This window comes from Pagrus pagrus (assembly GCF_965226575.1).
Source record: "Pagrus pagrus genome assembly, chromosome: 17".
In the NCBI taxonomy this organism is placed as follows: Eukaryota; Metazoa; Chordata; class Actinopteri; order Spariformes; family Sparidae; genus Pagrus; species Pagrus pagrus.
In genome coordinates, this window is record NC_140201.1 from 8,951,168 (window position 1) to 8,970,031 (window position 18,864).

The window sequence follows — 18,864 nt, forward strand, 5'->3', positions numbered from 1 at the left end:
TATTGTCTGTTTTCACATCATGTGAACAAGGTGCGAATGAAAGGAAAAAGACTGATGGTGAAATGTAATAAAGTACATTTACTCAAGAAATATACAATAATATATATGTAAAACATTTTTAGGTGCTTTTACTGAATTATTTCCATTTTATGTTTCCTTTTTAGGCAAATAGTGTTTTTTACACCATTACACTTGTTTAATAACTTTAATTACTAGGTACTTTCTAGACATAATAATACAAAATAATAATAACTTTAATTATAAAGCATCTTTCCAATATATTGTCACAAAATGCTTTACAAATAAGTAATAGTTAAAATAGTAAACAGAGTTAGAAATCAACTAATAAGTCATTGTATGTTATTTTAGATCAAGTCAGCTAGCAGCTGCAAGTAACGTGCATATTAATGCATCAATGTTTTATTGACTACAGATATTCTTAATTTGAATCGTAGACCGGCAATTATTAACAGAGTGGGACATCTTTGTTTCATTTAATCTCTGATTGTGCCCATTGCAGCATCTCTTGTTCCCTCCAGTGGACACTATTAACACACCAACAGGCAACAGACTGGATGAGAAAAACCTGACAATCTAGATACTGTGAATACAAACTAAATCACAAAGGATGAGGTAACTTTATGAGGCAATAAAAATGTTTGGCTGTTTGTTAGGGACAAAAACCTGTTTTCACACATCTTCTGGACGACATCTGTCCATCGCATCATGTTTTAAACCAGCTTTAACAAGGAGAAGAATGACACTCTGAATACAAGAGCCCAAAGATCAACTCATGAGCTAATTTATTACACTTAAGAGTGATAAAGAAAGTAATGCGTACAAAAATAAAGAAAATAAAGCTAACACAATCATCCTAGAACAACACTATCCATCAGGTCCTTGTTATGTCCAGTATGGGCTGTTTAATGGTCGACCCATTTACTGTACTGTGTAAAAATGCATTGCTTTTGTTGGCACGACAGAAAAAACAGATTTATGACAGTTACATGATGGCGGACTCCTAATGCACAAGCTTCATGTGTCAAGGCAAAAGGACATCTTGATGTACAGTAAACATACTGTATGTACAGAATCACACAGGTTAAAAGATATGTTAAGGCCCATGTCCTCTTTCCATGATGATCGACTTCAAGGTGGCAAGTTTGTAAAGAAAAAGAGCATTTCAAGTAGAAAAAAACAGCACCATGCATCAAAGACAGAAATGTTAACATGATAAAACCGTCAAGATGTATTTCGACTGCCGATGTATGTGTGTGAAATGGATGAAGTTGATCCAAAGGCCCGCTGTGTGAGTGTTTTTAAGAGTTTCCCATCAGACTCATCCCACAGTCGGCTCCCGACTCTGGACAAGCCTCCAGTCGAGCCAGTCTGCTCTGCTCCAAGGCGATGGCCTCGGCCGAGTGCTTACATTTCTCTGATCCACACTGACAGGTGAAATACTTGCTCTTGATGTCCCAGAAGCGGTCTCCATAGTCGAATCTAGAGACAGAGACAAAGGTCGGTCAAGTTTTTCGTGGAGGTCTTAATGGGGCTTCAGTCAGACAGAAAGAAAGAAATACAGACCGACAGAAAGCAAGAAAGCAAGAAAGAGGTGATCGTAAACATCTCACTCACCCCAGCTCTTGTCCGCTGAGGATGTCTCTGGAGCTGAAGAAGGCGATGCGGGGGAATCTCAGGTCCTGGTGCAGCATGAAAACACGTACTGGGATGAGGTTTGGGTCACACAGGTGGTTGATGAAGCGGCTGATGTTGCCATAGTAGCGGGCGTCGATACAATACACCTCCCCGTCCTTCAGAGAAAACACAAGACATGCATCGTCTTGGAAACCCATCACTATTGACACAGATGATAAACGTGCTCTCTCTTTCAAACACTTCATAAATACACTCTTCATAAAGAGGTTCACCTTGTTGTCCAGGTCAAACAGGTAGGAGTCGTCTTCTCGAACATCTGCCTCTGCATCAGAGATCAGCTCCCCGACATATCTGTGTGGACAGAAAGAAGCTTCATTTCTAACCTGCGACTTCTCACATGGAAACAACCTGTCGTTCTCCCGTTGAGCAGGTGTCTCTTACTCGCAGATGAAGCTTCCCTGTGGAATATCCTGCAGAGCTCGGACTCCCCAGCCCATCTTCTCTGTCCTGTAGAGCTGAAGACGAACTCTGAGGGGGTAAATAGGACATTATGATTTTACAGATGGTTTGATTTATCACTCAGTCAATAACTTCACAAAGTAATCCAGTTTGTAGGGTTTGGTCATTTTAATAATTAGTTAAGAAGCTTCATGTGGTTGAGAAATATTATGTCAGATGAGTTATACTTAATATTCTCACTTGATTCCTGCCTGTACGACTCGGTTCTTGCACGTTCGGTAACAGGAACACGCCATGTTGCACTCAAATATAAGCGGAGGCTCAATTTTGTTGAACTCCTGGAGCAGCCGCTGGTCCTGGAAAATTATAAAACAAGTTGATTTTAGCTTCACTTCTTTCATTTCTCCTGTAACATACAACTCTTTGTCAAAGGCCCCATGGATCTCACTGACCTCCAAACCAAACCTCATTAAAATTTCTGCTTATAATTGCAGATTATATAGACATTTATTTATCCCATGAGAGAAAGAAAATCTCAAAAGCTGGCCACGTTCTGTTTCAGGTATTTTTTTTCTGAGCAGATGAATGATGTCGAAACAACATTTCTATTTACCTTGTCATACCAGCAGCGGATACTGAGCTGTCCACAGAGGCAGTTACTAGACGAGCAGTCGTCAGTGCAGCCACAGTGCTGAATTAAGATAATTGAAGGCATCAGATGTATTATTTATTGCAGATAATATCACACGTGTGGGTTTGTGTCACAGAAAGAAAATAATGCAGTCAAAATGAAAGCTGTATTATCATTTTACCTGTAAGTGTGTAATATTGCGGTCTATGTTCATTGCTGAAGTTTCACAGTTTTCTGAAACATATTTGTAGTCTGAAGGACAGCCCTCGTCATCCACTGCATTCACACAGGGGATCGGTACGTTCTCGTAGCCCTGCGCTACGTCACTGGAACAGAAAGTGGAGACTTAAATCAGCAAAACATCTGGAGAAGAATAGCAAGTCATATGAAGACAAGACTCCTACCTGCAGATGATTCTCTCAGTCCGAAGCATGCGATTGGTTATTCCCCTTCTCAGCTTCCTGTTGATCTGGAGAGCCACCCACACCGGCGTGTCGGGCCGTGCGAGGGTGAGGGGCGTGTCTCCTTCCCTGTTCATGATGTCAATGTCTGCACCTCTGGACAGGAACAACCTGCAGGAGAAAGAGAAAAATCTACATCATCTCTCACACAACTGTGCGAGGAAGTCTGCGGGCTACAACTTGAGCACAATTTCTTACCCTGCATTTGTTTACATATTGGCGAAATGGCATCATGAGAAGTCTGCAGAATTTGTTATTAGCATTTGTGGAAAACTTTGTGGCTACAGCTTGTGTTTGACTCACGTGACACATTCCAGGTAGCCCTCTCTGGCGGCGATGTGAAGTGGTGTGTCTCCGTGCATGTTCACTGAGGCGAGGGAGCAGCCAGCGTTCAACACCAGCTCGGCAATATCCACGCTCCCTGCATACGCCGCCCAGTGGAGACACACGTTCAGCTCCTGAAGGGAAAGAGGGGACTGTTTAAAGTAATAACCTGAAATATTTTCTTTCAACTGCATTCGTTTTGTCTCTGTTACCACATGCCACAGACAATATACCTGTGAAGAGAGTGGGGCTATTTCACGATTTGATTATGATTGACTTTAGTGCTGTTGTGTATTGCTTTTGTTTTGTTTATAGTTTGGGCACTCGGGGGCACTAAGCACCAGATCAAGCACTTGTTGGTTGAGGCACATGTGTTTGCTCTGATCTGGAAAATAACGTGAATCTTGCCTGGACAATGCACTTCTTAATTGCCTGGTTACAACTTACCTGGACTGGTGGCATGGTGGCCATTTTTTGTAAGTAACCCCCCCCCCCCTTTTTTTTTTTTTTGACAAATAGCCATTATAATGTATAGAATAGATAAATCAGACAAAACAAGACAACAGGCTGCTGGAGAAAGACGTTTTTTTCATGCAACACATTCTACAAACTTTGTTTTCGCTAGTAGGAACTTACTTTATCATTAATGGTGACATCGGCTCCTCTGTTCAGCAGCGCTTTTATGACCGTTACATGTTTGTGCTCTGCAGCCCAGATGATCGGCGTCCAGCCCCCGCTGTCCTGAAACCAACCAACGTAAGAATAAGAGTTAGGAGGTCATGTTTTCACCCATGTCCATTTGTTGGTTGCTTGGTTGTTAAGGGATGGGTCTCAGCCCAGAATAGCCCCCATTAACTTTCGGTGCAGATCCAAATAAAGATCTTACTTGAGTTTTTTTTCCACATTTTCATTAATTTCTCAGGGAATCATGCATGATAATTATGATGAAAAAAAAAATCAGCCAAATTTAGGTGGCTTGTATCTATGAGCGAATACAAAAGGGTACTGTTGGGCCTTGGCGGAGGTATGCACTCTACTCAGTGCCATTCTAGATTAACCTGTCTATAGCATAAATATCTGAGGATGTATAGTGATTGGCTTTGGCATGACTTTAACCTGAAGTAGCAGATTTATTTTGATCAGTTTCCACACAGGTATGCATAATTATTATTATCCTAGGACTAAAAATGTTCAACTGGTTAGATAATGTGGAAGAGGATTGGAGGTATTTATTAACTTTAAAAGCAAAACCCTGTCAGAGCAATGCATAAAGTAGTATAAAGGAATTAATGTAAATAAAAAGAAAAAAAAAAAAGTCATTTGATGGCCCTATAAAACAAACATTCAGGCTCTTCCTTTACCTGTGCGTTTACATCAACCTGCCCCGTTTCCAGTAGCATGTTCAAAATTTCCAGGTTTCCCAGTTTGGCTGCGTGGTGGAGGCCAGTATATCCGTCCTCCTCCTTAAGACAAACACAGACTGAAATCAATCAACCAAACACCTGAAAGTTCACATTTTTGTTGTCATTTTAAGCACAAACAGACACTCACAATATGATAGACACAGGCGCCGTTCTGGATCAGGTAGTGAGCCACTTCAATGTGATTGTTGATGATCGCTTCCAACAGGGGCGTCCTCATGTCTTTATCCTGGGCGTCCACTTTAGCACCAGCCTGAGTACAATCAAATATCATCTTTAATCGCAGGCACAAAACTAGGAGATGATATTAACAGCCAAGATGAATAATGAGCGCTGTGTTTTAAGCTGCAGCTTGTTTTAATTTCTCACCTGTATGAGCATGTAGCAGATCTCCAGCAGACCTCTCTGAGCTGCAGCGTGTAGAGCAGAGCGCCTGTTCTGAGAGTCAGGCTGGTACGTTGGATCTATGCCCTCCACTGTGATACACAGACACACAAAGTTTTAACACACAAATCTGCACAGATTCACAGGGAGCTCTTGGGATCAGCAGCCAACAGGAAGTGTACAAATGATCGACATCTCTCATTAAGAAGATATACGTTAAAGAGTTTAACGTGTGATCAAACCCAGACAGTACGAGTAAAATAAGACCTATCATGAAGCGTTTGTCTTTATAATCGTCCAGACAATACTTGTTCACAAATGAAAAAGTATTTTAGTCACTCACTCAGCATGAGCAGCACTCGCTGCACCTCTCCTTGTTTGGCAGCAGGATAGAGCTGGCGGGGGTGGAACCTCAGTTTCTTCTTCCTACCGAGTAAAAACAACAATTTGATCTGAGTATTTTGAAGCCCTCTTCTCAGCTGAAAGCTACAGCAAAAATTATATTTATCTTTTCGATACCATTAAGAAAAATAAATGCAAGGACATTAAAAGATAAACGTAACGAGGCTGTAACATGACAACAAGATACAACGCTTCGGCTAACATGAGGAAAAAAATAAAGCATTTTTAAGGAGAAATTTAAATTCAAACATAATGATTAAAATTACAGACTTTAAAGACTCTATACAAACTCTTGATTTTTGTTTCTTGTCCACATTTTACTCCTCATATCTACTGTTACTGAAAATATTATTATCTAAATCTGAACTCCAACCTCTCAGTGTCCTGCGTGAGAATGGCCTTCTGCAGCGCGGCCCTGCTGGGCCCAGGTGGTAGTGCGCTGGGGCTGACGGGTTTCCCATTTGGCATGCAGAGCGAGGGCCCCACGCTGTCCACTCCCTCCTCTGCTGGGGGGACGGTGGTTGCGGTCGCTGCAGAGGCTACAGGCTGCGTGGGCTGCTGCTGCTGCTCCACTGCCACCGTTACCAAACCGTTACTACGCATACGAGCGCTGGAGGAGGCCGTGAAGAAGACAGGTAAGAAAACAAGAAAATGGGTTGATAATATTTCTCTTGTATGTCATCCATTTATACCTGACAGGTCTTTCGGGCATCTTCCCGTCCTTCATCCCTCCTGTTGAGGCCGTAAGCGAGGGTGCCGTGGGGGCGGAGGGCGGCAGAGACGGGGTGGTGGTGGAGGAGGCCGACATCGTGACAACGGTGGTTGCGGAGGCTGTAGCCGAGCTGAAGGAGGGGATGGTGACCTCCTGGGCCTCGGAGGCATCTTCACCACAGTGTGGACAAAAGAGCATGCCGCCGTCGTTCCCTCTGCTGCGCCCTCCGCCCAGCACCGTCACACAACCGCGATGGAAGCGGTGAGCAATGCGCTGGTCTGGGCAGCACTCGAGAAACGTGCCCTGAAAGAGAAGAAGAAGGGTGGATTTAAAGGAAGAGAAAGAGGGAGAGAGGGCAGGGTAGAGATGAGGAGAAAGATGAGAATAAAGTAGGATATAAAGGAGGAAAAGGAGGAGAAAAAGTCAAATATTGTGTAGGAGAACGCAGGATAACAAGGAGGAGAAATAGTAGAAGAAAGTTCGATATCAAGGAGGAGAAAGAAGAGAAGAAAGAAGGATAGAGAGGAGGAGAAAGGAGAGGCCAGCAAGATCAAGAAGGAGAGGAAAACACAGTAGGTAATAGAAGACCAGGATGAGAAGAAAGCTTGATTTGAGGAGGAGAAAGAAAAGAAAGTAAGAAAGAGGAAAGAAATATTATCAATACTCACCGCTATGCAGAAGTATCCACACCCAGGACAGCAGTGGTGTTTGACCATGTGTGATCGATGGACGTCACAGAGAACCATGAGGGGAACCCGACTCGACGGCCGCATCGTCTCCCCTTTTATTGTCCGATTGGTGCAAGCCCTCAGCTGGCAAACAGTACAGGAGAGACAGGAGTTAGAGATGTGGCTTCAAGGAAAGTTATCCGTTATCACTCACACACACACTGTCCCTGCTACCCAAATCTACAAGAAACATAAATCTAAACATATCAGATATACAAAGCTAAATCATCATCGTTATGATTACCTGTAAATACCCATTAATATATCACATGATTCACACAGATGGAGAGCTCCTGCAGAGTCAACACAAACCTCTCCGTTGATGCTCTCAGTGGCCATACACTGTCTGCTGACGCGGTGGCTGGTGCTGTCCACTCGAGGAGCCTCCATCCTGCAGCTGCACAGAGGAAGCTCCTCCAGCCGCTCCGTGTCTCCTGCATCGCTTCCTTCTGCAGAGGACAGATTTGATTATTTTGAGGCAACTGTCCATTTCATATTGAAGGAGATCATCTACAGACTTATTTATTGATGTCTTCAACCCTCAAAGTGCGTTATCTATTTCATACCTGAAAAGATTAGTCGATCGTTTAAACAAAAATGTACTTCTTTTGATAATCAAATAATCTTTTAAGTAATTTTTAAACACATATCAATCATGAACGTACCATGATGAGGAGAAAGTGTCAAACTGTCAGCAGCAGCGATGTCCAGAGCGCCCAGAGGAACCTCTGTGTACTCAGTCGTCCTTCCTGCTGAGGAAGCATTACATGAGATGCATGCTAGAAAATGATGCTGTTAGCGAAGTAGAACTGCTTTGATGCAGTGACAATAAAAAGCACTTTTGTCACCTACCAACAGAAAAATATACATTAAAGTCTCGACAAACAAATTGCCCCATTCGATTCAACAGTTGGTAGCCGTACCTTTGGCAGCAATTACAGCTTTGAGAGTTTGTGGACAGGTCTGTATCAGCTTTGCACAGGTGAAAACTGTATTTCGTTTCCATTCTGCTTTGCAAAAATGTTCAAACTCTGTCGGGCTGCACAGACACTGAAATTCCTTCTGCAAATTCTCGTTTCCGTGTCTCACAGACCCTGTGGTTCTCTCCCTCACACCCAGCTTCTGACAACAGCCGTCCCTCTGCAGATTTACACCTGAACCGTTTTGTTTCCATTTTCTGATGATTGCCTTGACTGTACTCGCAGAGACATTCAGCGCTTTGGAGATTTTCTTGTATCCATGTCCTGATTGGTACTTTTTAATTATCTCATCTCGAGTTCGTTGGGAGTGTTTCTTTCTCTTCATGACTTTTTTTGGCAGGAAACTGGCAAAAGTGAGGGAGGAGACTTTTCACACCTTAATTAGACACAGCTGATCTTCACTGAGCTCATTATGTGACTTGGCACTATCTGACCGCAAATGGCTTGGTTGATGGTTCAATTTTCCGAGTTGGGAAGTCATTCTTCCGACTTCGGTATGTTCATGCAGGTCAAGCTGGAATGAGCAACATGGATGCCAAAAAGACGTTTTTTTGCATTTTATCGCTCAAATACTGAAAACAGCTGACGGCTGTTTTCAGTATTTGAGTGACAAGGAAGCTCAAAGTAAACGCACAAGATAACCAGTGATCATGTAGGTGAGTCATGGTGAAGGGGGTGAACTATTGCAACATTTTGATTAATTTATTGACAATAAAGAGACTTTTTCTGTTGATAAACTACATCTAACATGATTCAGCGTTGTACATCGTTGTGGGAGACAAGTTTTTAGAAAACCCAGCAGGTAACCTCACTCACCTCCGACCGTCTCCACCACGTCGGCTGTGTTTGACGACTCCTCACTCTCGTTTCTACTCTGTCCGGCTCTCTGTGTTTCAGACTCTGAACTCTGCAAGGAAGAAATGTCGAAATATAAAAATCTGTCAAGTGTAAAACAGCAATACACCAATCATATGAGTTTCATGCATTTGTTTAAGTTTACGAGAGCAGCATCTAAAGATGCAAACAGTGTCTGTAGAGAGAGATTAGTGTATCTTTAAGTACATCACAAAGTAATTATGAAGCTTGTAAGATAGATAGAATCACTCACATGATCTGACATGTTCACTGACCCCTCTATGTCTTTAGTGTGCTGCCTTGCTTCTGCTCCACCATCTTCAAACTATGAAAGAAATAAAGGTTTTACAGTTTAACAATAGAAATATTACATGATGAACATGCTATTGCATCATTCTAAATAATATGTGCATTTGTTGACAAAGAGTGTTCACTTTTAATGGACACTAAATAAATCTGAGCATCGCACCTTTTCCGAATCTCGGATGGACGGACTGGAAATTAGAGTTTTTTCCTCCTCCGACCTCCCCAAACTGCTGTTGTTTTTCTCTGGTGAGGTTTTTGTGACAGACTCCACCTTTTTATGGAATAAGGTTTCTTCCTGAGTTCAGGAAAGACATTTGCAATGAATAATATTAGAGGGACAGTTCAGCTCGAAGACAAAAATACATATTTTTCCTTGATTGTTTTGGTGTGAGATGTCTGCCTTCTTGTGAATATAATGGAACTAGATGGCCCACGACTTGTAGCGGTCTAAGCACGATAAAAGTTTCAAATATATACCTGCAAAAACATAATCTTACCACAGTTTGAGCGTTGTCTGGAACGTTCTCTGACTTTGCAGGTGCTCTGTTGTTAGATGAATGATCCAGTTTTCTCCTTTTTGCAACTATTGGGAGCATAGACCACAACACAGTGAGTTTTAAGACTCTCTAACTCTTTTTTTAAATAGTAGAAATTTGATCATTTTACACAGGAAACATTAGTGCTTGTGAGTCACTAACCTGTTTCAGAGTCGGGGGAAAGGCAGGCAGAGGATCCTGAAGGTGTCTCCGCGTGGCTCATCTGTCAAACAAACACAGTGAGTGACTCAAGGTTACAACAAACAACTGAAAAACTGCTAAACTGTGTGTGTTCTGTCAGTGGATGGAAGATTTTTGACATTTCATAAAACACTTTCAAGAGCATTACACATAACACTCACCTGCCCTGGCGGAGGCCTGTTCATGGTCTTGCGAGCCCGGTGGATCTTAGGTGGGGCAGGAGAGACAGAGGGAGATGAGGAGGCCGTGGCAGAGGAGGAAGAGGAAGAGGACGAGGAAGATGACGAAGAAGAGGAAGGAGCAGGGGCATGGACGGATTTACTGCTACCAGGCCCAGAAACACTCATTTTTGCTCGGCCAGGGGACAACGATGAAGACGTAGAAGGAGAGGAGGACAACGAAGAGGCGGACATTGATGGAAGGGACTTTGCTGCATGTCCTGTAAGAGGAAGGTGAGAGCAAAGAGAAAATTCTTTAAAAACGTATTAATAATTAGCATCACATTTAGTTTAACACAAGAAAAACCTATGAGAGGTTTCAAGAAACATAAGCAAAGTCTCCAGGAAATTTCGAAATTACACAAAACTCTACAATACATCAGCAGGTAAATGTCATTAAACCAAGTACGACCGGATCAACCTCTTGTAAAATTTGAGACAGATCAAATAACTTGAAAAAAGAGCCACCATTTCGGTAACATCACTGAAAGCTGACTGGATCTGAGTCTTACCTGCAGTAGGTTTGTTCGGAGAGGAGGAAGGCGACCACGTCTCATCCTCCTCTCCAGCTCTGGAAGCGTCCTTTCCAGGCTGCTGAGATGACAACATCGATGGCATACCGCCCATTGGCTCCGTCTTCTGGGCAACAGCAGCTGAGGTGGACGCTGCATTATCTGAAAGTTTAGAGTTCTCTGTGAGTTTTTACAAGTACCACTGACAAAACTCATACATGAATTCTGTTGATGCATCTTCTGAAAAATGCACAGATCTCCCAACAGACATACCTTCTTTCACATGACTTGGTCCAGCTAATGACTCTGCTGGTGTTTCTGAGTCATTTCCTTCAAGAGGCTCCTGGCAGAGAAACAACACGTGGCAGGAAATATCATGAGAATATTCTGTCTTTTAAAAAAGCAACTGATGTTCAAGATGAGAGACAACTATGTATGTTCGTGTTATTGCAGTTACAAAAATGTGTAACAATTTAGCTATAGTTGGAGTTGTTACATGATCAGCTATAATCTTCTCCTGTGTTTTGAGAATGAATCCGAAGCAATGTAGAAGTATACCTTGTCACATTCACACACCAAAACCTGTTAAACACACCTGCTTTCATAGGTATATTAAACAATATACCAATGAAAACCTGCACTTCTTGCGCTAAAATATGTGTTACACCAGTAAGGAGTCATACATCTACTGCAGTTTCAGTATCAACTGACTTTTCAAGTAGTAATGCAACATTTTATCAAACCTAACAGGATTTAAGGAACTATTGTGTAATAATAAGGGATAACTCTTGTTTGTGGTCATTTTTTAATCTCAAACGAGAGCTGTCCACTGATTCTACAATAAAACCATCTGGTTACAGACTAGCAGCAGTCTTTTAAGCACATTTTGCACACTCTAATGGAGGCTGGCAAAACAGTAACCAACAACATACTAGCCAGGATTACCAAGGAAACAATGTTGATACTAACAGACTGATTATCTGGAGCTGATATTCAGCATTCTTTGCTATTCTGATCGTCGGTATCTTTGTTTTTTGTGTCCGATTGCCAAGTAAATACAATTTAAACATGTACTACTTTGGCTCTGATACAGCATCATTTCTATGCATGTAGTCATTTTGGCCATTTACAGGTGGATGCCACATATCACTAGACATTTTTTCATTTGTTTTCCAGTATAAATCCGTAGAGGTGACCTCATATTGATGATGTTATTAACATGTGAAGGGTTACATTAGCTATAATGTGGTAACTCGCCTAGTTTAAATGACAATATATCCAGACACCAGACACATGCACTAAATAGTTTTGCGTCAATAAACTTAAGTTAAACTAGCATCCGATCAGTAACGTCTGTTAACGTGTTTATAACTGCCAGAAATGAGTTTTTAGTGCAGTTGCGTGACTAACTTCCGGGTTCTCCACTCCAAAATAAACCTTTCAACCAATGGCTGATCTTCTCTGATGTTACGTCACGTGCCGCCATCGGTCAATCAACCCATTCATGCCTTTTAAACAAACCAAAGCAAGACCTTTCAGCTAACAATAGTCCTTACAATAAAAAAAGCAATGTAGATTTTAAACATTGACTGCTTACAATAATCTATTCTCACCTGGATTAACGTTATTTTATCATAATCACAGTGTGAAAAGGAGAGTTTAGCTGATTTAGCTTTAAAAACTAGTCCAAACTTCCAATCGCCTAGCGTGATAAAAGCAACACAAGAAAGATGGCTAGGCAGTGATATGAAGCAGAAAGCAATACAGGAAATAGTTAAAACACTAACAATATTAGAGTAATTTTTGTTAGCTAGTTGACACAAAATTGTCACAGGCTAACGTGGCTAGCAATGTAGCACAGCTTGCAACAAAGAGCTCTAATAATCGACCAATAAGGACATTTTGAATTATGGCAGCCTGCAGCTTAATTTGCATGTTTCTGCCATGTCGGCTAACGCGTTTACAAGTCGTTAAACAGACGTGAATTTCGTTATCATGCGTTTTTTTTGCGTTGCAGTGGGTTTGCTACCTTTGTCGTTGTCTCAGATGCCGACATGTTTCCCGATGACGACCCCCGACGTATATGAACGTGCCGCGTCATCGGCCAAGCCCCGCCCCCCGCGTGTCCATTGATTTCTTGAAGCGCTGATCAGAAGTCAGCGTGCGTACTACGCTCGTACGGCTAGCCGCGGTGAGCAGCCTCCCACCGAAACCGACTCACAGTCAGTTTGGTGGCGACAGGGCAGCGGTTTTGTATTTTGTTGTCACGGGATGCGCTTCCTCCAAAAAAAAAAAAAGAGGCCAAAAAGTAAACAGAAATCGCGGTAGTAGCTGGTGGCAGCGGTGATGAGGAAACGTTACCGGCTAACTAACGTCGCCACAGTCAACGGTTGTCCCGTCGAAACAAACCCGGGTCGGTTATTTTAGAAAGCCGGAGAGGACGCTCAACGAAAGGAAAGGTGAGTGACAGCAAAGTTTGACGATAAGTGAAATCAGGGGCTTTTATTTGTTTTCTGTGGTCGGTCACTGAAAGAGGCCAGCGGGCTAACCAGAAGCTAAGCTAACGTCCAGACAAGTAACATTAGGCCAGAAGGAAAGGACGCAGATATTTCAGGTATGATCGATTTTACCCAATAACGCCATTGATTTATAACCTCTACGTTACTACTCTTATAACCTTTAATGTCACCTGAGATATGAAATTACACTGATATAACACATAGTCAATAACGTTAGCAGGTACAACGGTGTCTTTTCTGGCTCTTAGAGCTGCACTTCAAGTGATACAACCATACTTTACTGAATAATCTGAATTAAATGGGCAATAATTGTCTCTTTTCTTTTGGTTATTATATGAATATTACTGCTGCTTTTTCAAATGTGCAAGGCTAGATTATATTGCCATTGAGGGAAAATCACCAGTACATAACTATGTGCCTTAAACATCATTTTGTAGACATTATTATTATTATTATTATTCAGACATTGACTTAAACAGTTTAATTTAATCCAAACATTGGGATATTTATTTTATTTCCAGTTGGATGATTCATGAGTATTTGGGATGTGTTTTGTGTGTTTCATTAAAGATGAATCCACCAATTTTTGTCAGAATTAAGACATTTCAGAAAACAGTAAATGATTTCAAAGAGCCCAAAGTGGTGTTTTAAATTCCTTCAACTGTCTGACCAACAGCCCCAAACCAAAAAATATTCAGCCAAATGTCATGTGATGTAGGAGAAAGTAATACAGCAAATCAAAAACATAAAAAAAAAACTAAGTTCATATTTCAGTACAGCCATAAGATATCTTTTGTGTTTACAGTCCATTGCAAAATTGTTTTCTTTTCTTTCATATTTTATACACCAATGATACAAAACAACTAAATCAAAATCTATCCTCACGTTTGAGAGGGTGAAACGATCAATTACCAAATAGTTTGCGATTAATTTTTGTGTTCATCAACTGATCGTTTCATTAGGCTTTTTATGAGGTTGATATTAGTTGAAATTTAACATTTATTTCCCCAGGCAGCTACCGCAACAGTATGAGGTTTTACTGTATGATAACCATGTCGGACAAGTTTACCATATTACAGCAATTGTTAGTATTATCAGTTACAATCATCCTTAAAGGAATGAAAACAGGAGTTGTTGTTTTTTGGTGGAACACACATTCTATTATTATTTCACAAAATATTATGTCCTGACAGACATGAAACTTGATATAAGCTTTAAATAGGGTTAGGTTTAAATACAGAATGATAACCGTCTTAGATCTCAGATAGCTTTGTGTTTTAGATCATGTAACTATGATGTAAGAGAGACTCTTATTTGTCCCACCATTTTGCATTTTGTATCCGTTATTTGTAATGAATTCTTCCCCATTTCACTTCAGTAGAGATGGAGATGCTGTGTTTCCGATTGCCGGGCCACGGCGACACGACCCTGAAGCACATGAATACACTGAGGTCCCGCCAGCACTTCTGTGACATCACCATCGTGGCCAGCAACAACCAGACTTTCAGGGGACATAAGGTGGTGCTGGCTGCCTGCTCGCCCTTCTTACGGGACCAGTTCCTCCTCAACCCGTCCCCCAAGCTTCAGGTAGGCAGATGTCACCACACAGTCCAAATATCATTATTTGTGTCTCTGTGCTGAGTAAAAACAGTCCTTTTTTTCACATTTTTATCCAGGTGTCAATGCTGTACAGCTCCACAGTGGTGTGCGATCTGCTTCAGTCTTGTTACACTGGCGTCTTGCAGTTTAACCCAGAAGAGATTGTTAACTACCTGACCGCTGCCAGTTACCTACAGATGGAGCACATTGTGGAGCGCTGCCGAGGAGCACTGAAGAAGTATGTGCAGTTGAAGAACCCTGGTCCGCCAAAGGTCAGTGACCCAAAACAATCAGTATAAATGTTTATCATTCTTACGAGTTAATACGTACGTTGTGCAATGAATTTTCCAGATTTTTACATGTAAATCAATCAAAGTCTTCAGTGTAGAAAACGTGACAGGCTAGGGTGTTTTTATTCCAGTTTTATCCTTGCTTTAGGGTAATATCTCTTAAATTTTTGTATCTTTAACCTCTTTTTCCCACCTTTTGTATTTATAGTAAGATGCTCTCAACACTTTCATAGCTTGCAGTGATGCAATTGTCATTTTTAAGCAATCTTTTTTTTTTCCTGATTCGTCCTTTAGATGACTTCTGAGGAGACCCAGTCTCGCCCGGTGATCGTCAGCGGTAGCATTCATTCTGTCGCATCTCCTCCCGCGGGCCGATCCTCCGCTGTGCAGGCGCACAGTCCTGTATTACACTCACTGGAGGAGAACAGCGGTGATATGTCTGCTCAGGGCAACAGTCAACACCACGATGACGGTACCATGCTGGATGAGCCGTGTATTAAGGTTTGTGTTTGAAAGAAAAACCTCAGATTGTTCTATTAGCCAGTTTTGCTTGGATATTGGTGTCCTCTCCGTTTTTCATTTATTCCAAGCTGCAAACATTAGCAGTATAAGGACAGTTCCTGATCCTGAATAATGTCTGGTACACAAGCCAGAGAGCTCTCTACACCGCCTTTTTCCGACTCATAAATGGTCCCGACAGACGGTCGCTGAAGTGTGACAAAGGGTGATAAAGGCTGGGTCTTACAGAGGACAGGCTAACGGGATGAAAAGGTGAAGAAGATAACAGAGAGCAGAGGATCAACACAGAAATGAGGTTGTCACGGATAATAAAAAGAAAAATCCACTACCTGTTTCTGTCCTTGAACATTCACATTAGGGCTCCAGTGCAGATATTTTTGTCTGACTTTTGGTTCTGAAACTATCAAGCCATTAAAAGAAAATTAATTGCCAATGATTTAAGTAGTTAACTAAAAGGGAGTTAAGACAATAGTGCAGAATATTTGCTCTGTGTAGCTTCTCAAATCTGAGGATTTGCTTCTTTTTTCTGTCTTATATGGCTGTAAATTTTACATCTTTGAGTTTGAGACTTTGACCTAGACAGAGTAAGCAATTTTGGGAAAGTCTGGGAAATTATGATGGGTATTTTTCACAGTTTTTAAACTAAACAAATCTTTCTCTCTACACATTTTATTTCTGTTCCAGGTTAATGCATCAGACGAGGAGGAAGAGGCCAGGCAGGAGGACTACGATGTGTTGAGAGTTTACATCGCTGAAGAAGATCAAATGAACAGGGACAGGGAGGAGAGAGGAGCTCCCTCTGATGGACCTCAAGACGAGTGTTACCCAGAGACTGATGGTGTCGTGATCGGAGGAGATGGCAGCGAATACGACTTGAATCCGACAGAGGGAGATCTCAGTACTGGGGGACTTTCACTGGAGGGGCTCCGTGCTTTCAGGCGACGGCTAACTGACCCTAAAATTGGCCGGGGGAGAGGGAGAGGGAGGGGACGGGGTTTTAAGAGGAGAAGGTGGGTGTCATCACAGGAGAGAAGACCTCCAGGCGTGGATCACCACCAGGATTTGTGGTATCTGGCGGCTGCGGGGTTAGGAGGGAGTTTCGGGCTGGACTACAGCCAAGAGGGGCTAAAGGCGGGAGGTTACGTCTCAGTTGAACTCCCACGGTTGGACTTTGGCATGGGTGACAATCAGGGAGAAAAGGTCTCACCACTGGCAGCCAACAGTTTGACCCAGTATGCCCTGGAGGAGTCGAGCTGTGCTGCTGGTGAGGGGAGCTCAGGGTTGACAACTGTGGGAACAAACGAGGGAGGGGATGAGTCCGTCGCAGTGGTGGGATCCACTTCAAGTGTCACCGGGCCTGTAATCTGCGAGCACTGCGGCATGACGTTCCCCTCCGCCCACTCCCTCGCCATCCACTCCCGCTCCACTCACCTGCTGTACGCCTGCCCCTGCTGTGGCAAACATTTCCACCACTCGGCCAACCTCACCCGACACATGGCCGTGCACCGGGGCGTCGGCAAAACCCACCAGTGCCCCCTGTGCTACAAGACTTTCACCCAAAAATCCACACTGATAGACCACATGAACCTGCACAGCGGCGAGCGGCCGCATCGCTGCGCATACTGCCACGCCCGCTTCGCCCACAAGCCCGCCTTACGACGCCACCTGAAGGAGCAGCACGGGAAAACCACGGGGCAGAACTCCCTTCATGAGCAGGAGGAGAGGGAGAGAGAGAGGGGAGCTGCTGGAGGGATTCGAGAGGAAGAGCAGGAGTGTCTGGTTACTGAACAAGTGTCATAGGCCAAAGTGTTAAAGACAGGAAAGTGTCTAAAGCTCAACGTCTTACTGCTGTCCAATGGGGAGATCAGTCCGTGGGGCTGGTAACTGACTATGAGGCCTTTAACATGAAATATGTGTCAAATATTAATTAAAGTACATTAAGTGATGGAGGTGGGTAAAAGTGACAGACTACGCAGTCTCGTACACAAATAAGAGGCCTTTTTTCACAGCAGACATTCTGACTGGTCGCAGCAGGAAAAGCACAGGTTTTATTTCTAACATTAAAAGTAGCTGGGGCTGCTATTTATTACCAAAATGTCATATACATCATACCATATCCAAATCGGATATATCTGAGTCTGTCATCGCATAAAATGGATGAAATGTGAGAATATTTGTACGTTTGTTTTCATTTATGTTTTCAGTCAAAGAAAACATCTACTGCCATCTACTGTGGTGCGAATGTTATTATAACACTGGATATTTAACCTCTGTAATGGATGTGCTGCTCAGTTGGGAATAAGGTTGTCATGATACTGGAATTGTAAACTTTGATACAGTACTTGTGTAATATCTTTTTCCATATCTCTTTTGATACCTCTGCGAAAGTAAAACAAATCTTAGGCAGACAAAATAGGATCCTTTTTTTTTTTTATTACCAACCTGAACTCAGAAAGAGTCCCTGAACATACACCAACATATTTGTATTAATGTTTATCTGTAGATCAGTTTTGGTTTATAGTTTCAGTAGATTCAGGACTAAAGAATGCAGATATTGTATTGTTTTAAACACACGGCATGGAAAAAGTATTGATGCTTTAGACAACCTTAGTTGGGAAGCAGTGGCACTCGTGTAATCATAGTTATACTCACAGTACAACCAGCACTGTTCTCATCTTTGTTTATGTTTAATGAGATTGTTTGAAGATGTGAAACCTGTTTTTGACCCCACAACAGCAGGAACCTGAAATTGAAGTTCAGCCAACGTTAATATTTACTTTTACACCTGGGCTTCTCCTACTGTGACGGGTCAAAGTGTCGTCAGTCATAAAGGCCTGTTGAGTTTCAAGTCTCTTTAGAATAGTTTGATCAGTTTGACTCAGAACTGTATTCCTGAACTTGAATATATGTATCACGTGTTCAGTATGATGACTGGCTGCTGTTCAAAGAAAAGATGACGTGTAAATAAAATAATCTGTAAGTCTGTTTCTTAATCGTGAGTCAGTTGTGTAACGGTCTGCCTGCCCACAATCAAAGTAGTAGAGTAGGTTGTCAGCCTGGGTTAAAAAGTGTTTTTGTACTAAATCAAGGGGATATTAATGTTTAATTTTCTTATACAGAGGATTTGGGGATGTGGATCAACACTAAAGTC

At 42.2% G+C, this 18,864-nt stretch overlaps 2 protein-coding genes across 5 annotated transcripts; one reads left to right on the forward strand and one right to left on the reverse strand.

Annotated features, from left to right (window-relative positions):
• Nucleotides 1-770: 770 nt before the first annotated feature.
• ehmt2 (euchromatic histone-lysine N-methyltransferase 2) lies at nucleotides 771-12,944 on the reverse strand. Of its 3 annotated transcripts, none has more exons than XM_084379198.1 (28): nucleotides 12,816-12,944; nucleotides 11,060-11,129; nucleotides 10,787-10,948; nucleotides 10,218-10,495; nucleotides 10,018-10,078; nucleotides 9,817-9,902; nucleotides 9,483-9,614; nucleotides 9,267-9,338; nucleotides 8,975-9,065; nucleotides 7,844-7,927; nucleotides 7,491-7,627; nucleotides 7,119-7,262; nucleotides 6,431-6,753; nucleotides 6,112-6,348; nucleotides 5,680-5,762; nucleotides 5,322-5,428; nucleotides 5,083-5,205; nucleotides 4,893-4,994; nucleotides 4,168-4,272; nucleotides 3,511-3,683; nucleotides 3,151-3,318; nucleotides 2,928-3,072; nucleotides 2,729-2,806; nucleotides 2,356-2,471; nucleotides 2,098-2,184; nucleotides 1,929-2,007; nucleotides 1,636-1,811; nucleotides 771-1,500 (listed from the first exon to the last, which is right to left on the reverse strand). In XM_084379198.1, exons 1-28 carry the CDS (start codon nucleotides 12,885-12,887, stop codon nucleotides 1,320-1,322), a joined length of 3,672 nt encoding a protein of 1,223 aa, XP_084235324.1. In that variant the 5' UTR covers nucleotides 12,888-12,944; the 3' UTR covers nucleotides 771-1,319. The 3 variants fall into 3 exon arrangements, with proteins under 3 accessions (XP_084235324.1, XP_084235325.1, XP_084235323.1); XM_084379199.1 differs by having other exon boundaries at nucleotides 3,511-3,665; nucleotides 7,844-7,930; XM_084379197.1 differs by having other exon boundaries at nucleotides 7,844-7,930.
• Nucleotides 12,945-12,966: 22 nt separating this feature from the next.
• On the forward strand, nucleotides 12,967-18,698 carry LOC311272639 (uncharacterized protein). Of its 2 annotated transcripts, none has more exons than XM_084379200.1 (5): nucleotides 12,967-13,245; nucleotides 14,684-14,892; nucleotides 14,982-15,176; nucleotides 15,489-15,695; nucleotides 16,398-18,698. In XM_084379200.1, the coding sequence occupies exons 2-5, from the start codon at nucleotides 14,689-14,691 to the stop codon at nucleotides 17,511-17,513; spliced, it is 1,722 nt and encodes a 573-aa protein (XP_084235326.1). In that variant the 5' UTR covers nucleotides 12,967-13,245; nucleotides 14,684-14,688; the 3' UTR covers nucleotides 17,514-18,698. The 2 variants fall into 2 exon arrangements, with proteins under 2 accessions (XP_084235326.1, XP_084235327.1); XM_084379201.1 differs by having other exon boundaries at nucleotides 14,687-14,892.
• The last annotated feature ends 166 nt before the right edge of the window (nucleotides 18,699-18,864 follow it).